This window comes from Pterocles gutturalis, unplaced genomic scaffold (genome assembly GCF_000699245.1).
Source record: "Pterocles gutturalis isolate BGI_N339 unplaced genomic scaffold, ASM69924v1 scaffold7544, whole genome shotgun sequence".
Classification (NCBI taxonomy): domain Eukaryota; kingdom Metazoa; phylum Chordata; class Aves; order Pterocliformes; family Pteroclidae; genus Pterocles; species Pterocles gutturalis.
In genome coordinates, this window is record NW_010128244.1 from 112,810 (window position 1) to 116,737 (window position 3,928).

The 3,928-nt window shown below is 46.8% G+C and overlaps 1 protein-coding gene across 1 annotated transcript in view; it reads right to left on the reverse strand.

Moving 5' to 3' along the window:
* TMEM86A (transmembrane protein 86A) overlaps positions 1-977 on the reverse strand; it is a gene marked incomplete at its 5' end in the record, with an annotated part of 5,069 nt that extends 4,092 nt beyond the window's left edge. Inside the window, one exon of the mRNA XM_010079541.1 lies at positions 713-977. Coding sequence (XP_010077843.1) covers positions 713-977 — 265 coding nt within the window. The remainder of the gene's footprint in view (positions 1-712) is intronic.
* Positions 978-3,928: the final 2,951 nt, after the last annotated feature.

Genomic DNA, 3,928 nt, shown 5'->3' on the forward strand with positions numbered 1-3,928 from the left:
CTTCCAACCCGAGCCATTCTGTGATTCTATGATTCTATGTGGAGCTTTCTGTAGAGAGACAGGCCACTGTGGTAAGGTTTGTCCTTGATTCACCATCATCTACATGTCTTGCAAAACAGACATGTCTTGTACAACAGGCTGCGTGACTCATACTGATGAACCTGCAAGCAGGACAACATTTCTGATGCTTTGGTTTCTAGTATCCACTTAAGCACCTCCCCCAGGCTACAGGCTTGTCTATCAAAACATAAGGGTCCTCTCCACCTGTTCTCCACTGAGGACCTTTGCACCATGTGTCCTGTTTCTGATCCTTGTAGTGAAGGGCTGACAGATCTCCCTGCAGGGAGATAGGAGGTAGATACTTCCTGTAGTTTCATGGGAGCTGCCCAGTTCCATGAGTAGTTCCTTCTCTTCCCCAGGGATTCTGCCCATACCACCTTCCCAGCTTCAGCCAGCTGAGATGAGCATATGTCAGGAAACCAGACCTGCCCCAATTACTCTCTAACCTCAAGAGAAGCTCAAAAGAAAGACTCATCCGTGGTGTGACTCCTCTAACCATAATGGATTTTACTCAAGGGATGAGTGCTTCCCACCGCCCGGGGCTTAAGCTGTACATGAATAAACAAAACACGTGGCCCAGCAACTCATTACTAAATAAAGAGGGTAACAGCTGGATGCTGTGGCATCCCTTTAGGACTGACACCGCACTCACCATGAATGAAGTAGCCCTGCTCCTGCCAGATGAGAAAGGCATCTCCCACTGCCGAGAATATGAGTCCCGCTAGGATGCGGCTGGCGCTCCGGTGCGACACTAAGAAGTTAATTCCATGAGCCAGAAGGAAAACCCACAGGCAGAAGATGGGCAGACATTTGATGAGGGCACTGAACCAGGAGGGGCTTGAAGTTGGCAGCCAGAGAACAAAATAGACACAAGTGGCTTTAAAGAAGGGCACCAGTTTGGGGCCTTCACTCTTCACCTGAAAGAAACAAATATTAAAAAAAGATAAGTTAACAGGATCATCAGAAGCATCTGTGGAATAAACTGTATAACAGAATTGTCTCCTTCCTTTTGAAAGCTGCTCTTTCACGGATGCTGTCAGCTAGCAGCATTCCTACCCTGGGAAAGGCTGGTTGAACTTGTCCGTGATCCTGAGCCTAGACCTTTGTAACTCTCTGCTGGAAACATTTCCTGGCTGGCAGGGTGGGTTTTAGGTGATTGGAGATGGAGGAAGTTTTAGATACCTTTTCTCTTTATTTGTTCTACTGAAAACATTTAGGCTATCAGTCAAACTCCTCTGGTGGTCTTTGCCACCTATCGTGCCTAGACTAACCCCTTTTGTACACCTCCCTCACTGTCGCTGTGAAAGTACTGCACTCCTCAGGAATATCCCAGCAGCAAACAAGCCAATGAAAGTGCAAATCTTCCCTCCCATTCTGGCAAATCCTCTTGCTTAGCCAGTTGCAGATGACCCTGAGGATACAACCTCTCTTCTAACCCATTCTCTCTCCTGCCCTGTAGCCTCATGCCTGGACCCTGCTGTTGGCATCACTGCATGACTTCAGAGCCCATCACATCAACCTCCCAGGTGGGGACATCACTTCCTCAGCTGACTAATATCAACATCAATCACGTATTGCTTTTTTCTAGCATTACACTAATAATATACTGCCCAATTGCAGGAAGCGTTTTGACTCAGGGCTCTACTGTGTAACTACAGACACAAAAATGCAGCATGAGCACCAGGTTGCTCACAGCAGAGCCACAGCCCAGGCAGGCGCAGAGCTGCAGACCCCGCGAGCTGGGTCTGCTCTTAACAGACACGTAGCTGAGACCACTCTGGACAGCGATAAGATACGTATTGTGCTCCCCTGCCCTCCTGTGATACTTGTACATTTTAGTGCAGGTGGGTAAGCCCCCACGTGAGAAACAGAGCAATGCTTTTATTTTCTCCTGGAGTGCAGCTCAGGGCCAAAACAAGGGGCAAAGGAAGAGACTGACTGCCTCATGCACCTGCCCGAGCTGTGTCCTGGGGTCTTTTAGGAGGCTGTTTGAAAAATCTGCAAAAGAAACACTGGTCTTTTTTTCCAAATCACTTGGCCCTGTTTCTGCTTCTTGCATCATGGGACATTGCCACGACACAAAACCAGCATCCATTGTCCTCTGATGGTGCCTTGATGCAGATACCTAGAATGGCTGAGAACTGCACAGCAAATATCTCCATGCTTACGGTGCTCAGTTAATAAAGCCTAAACTCATCAAAATTACAGAGACAAGCAAAGGGAGTCAGGTGAAGCTGGAAGACAGAGGCAGAGGCAGTGGAGGGCATCTTCACAAGCAGTATCTAAAAAGGGAATACAGTCTGCAAGGCCATAAATAAAGGGCATCCCAAGAGGACAGTGCTTTCAAAATTGTTCTCACATCTGATGGAAATTTCCCCAGCATATCAGCAGTTTCTTAGCAGTAAGGTATTTCATTATTCCTGTATACATTATTCATAGGCTATTGCCAACACAATTTTTGAACACTCCATTAAACAACCAGGCTACACAATTCACTCACAAAAGGACATCAGCAAGCCGTTAACTTTCTTGTATTACATGGGAAGCCCGTCGTGAGTCCTCTGCTTAGCTTGTCTAAATTAATCACCATTTACCACTTCTTGACTACACTCCTTGGGAGAATTTTGGCAGCAAATAACAAATGAACTTGGAATAGAAGTCGTAAAAGCCCACGTAGCCTCATAGCACTGGGGGTGCCTGGGAACTGTCAAGTACCGTAGTGGGAACAGCGGAGCCAAGCTCCCCACTCGTTGCCCTTCTGAAGTGACACATCAGGCTCACACTGTCCAAAGCCAGTGCCCGGCTCCTGCTCTGTCCCCTCCCCTTCTGACTGTTTTTTGTTAATAATGTAGTTGATCACATTCATTCTCTCACAGTTGCAGGCAACAGATGACGGTGCTTCTGGCAGGGTCTCCTCCTCTTCCCCACCAGCTGTGGAGGATCCCCACCACACCTTAACGAGCTCAAGATCTTCAGCACGGAAATCTAACAACCTCCAGAGCCACAAAGTGCACAAGAATTTGCATCATCAATAGTGCTGCAGGTCCCTGTAACAGCCTCAGCTGAGGTAGGTGGTTTTGCACCTCTGAAGACAAAAATGTTTACGCTGAAAGATGTAGTTCAAGGTCAGCCTTGTTTGCAACACATCACAGAGGCACTGTTAAAAACATACAGGAGAGTATTTGGGTTAACACAGGAAGTTTTGTTTAAAATTCATATTAAAAACACCTGCTAGGAACAGCTACCTTTACAATCACATCTTGCCCTCCCCTGTGTGCATGCATGATGAGACAGGTTTTAATTACACTTGTCATTTTCCCCGGGAACCTTGCCTTACTGAATATAAGGTACGCACTTGTGCAGAAAGATTATGTTTGATTGGTAAACTTTAAATTACCATTTCTTACTACTGGAATGTGAATATTCCAAGCCCAGCCAGCATTATTTTAAAGTAGTGGTTTGTATTATGTCCATCCTAATAATAATTAAGGACTTTTTCAGGCATAATAGGTCAGATTCCAGTCTCAGTTACTCACCCTTAACCCTGGAATTTGCAGTGTTACAGAGTCCTTGCGTAAGAATAACCTCGTATATCTAGAAGGCCTAGAGGCTTCTCATCATTGATGCTTTATTCCTTTACACTTTTTCTACAAGTGTACTTCAAATGAGTTATTTCCAAAGATGCCCATGACTGAGTGCTGCAGCCCAGCGGAGCCCCTCTTACGGCTCTGACCAAATGAGAGCCCCCTGAGGGACACCACGTGCCGAGACAGAGGCAGGTACCTGCGCAGCTGAGGGCTGGGCAGCACATCCTGCTGGCATGGTGTGGCACTGGAAACACTTGGGAGAAGTCTCCCAAGGAAAACTG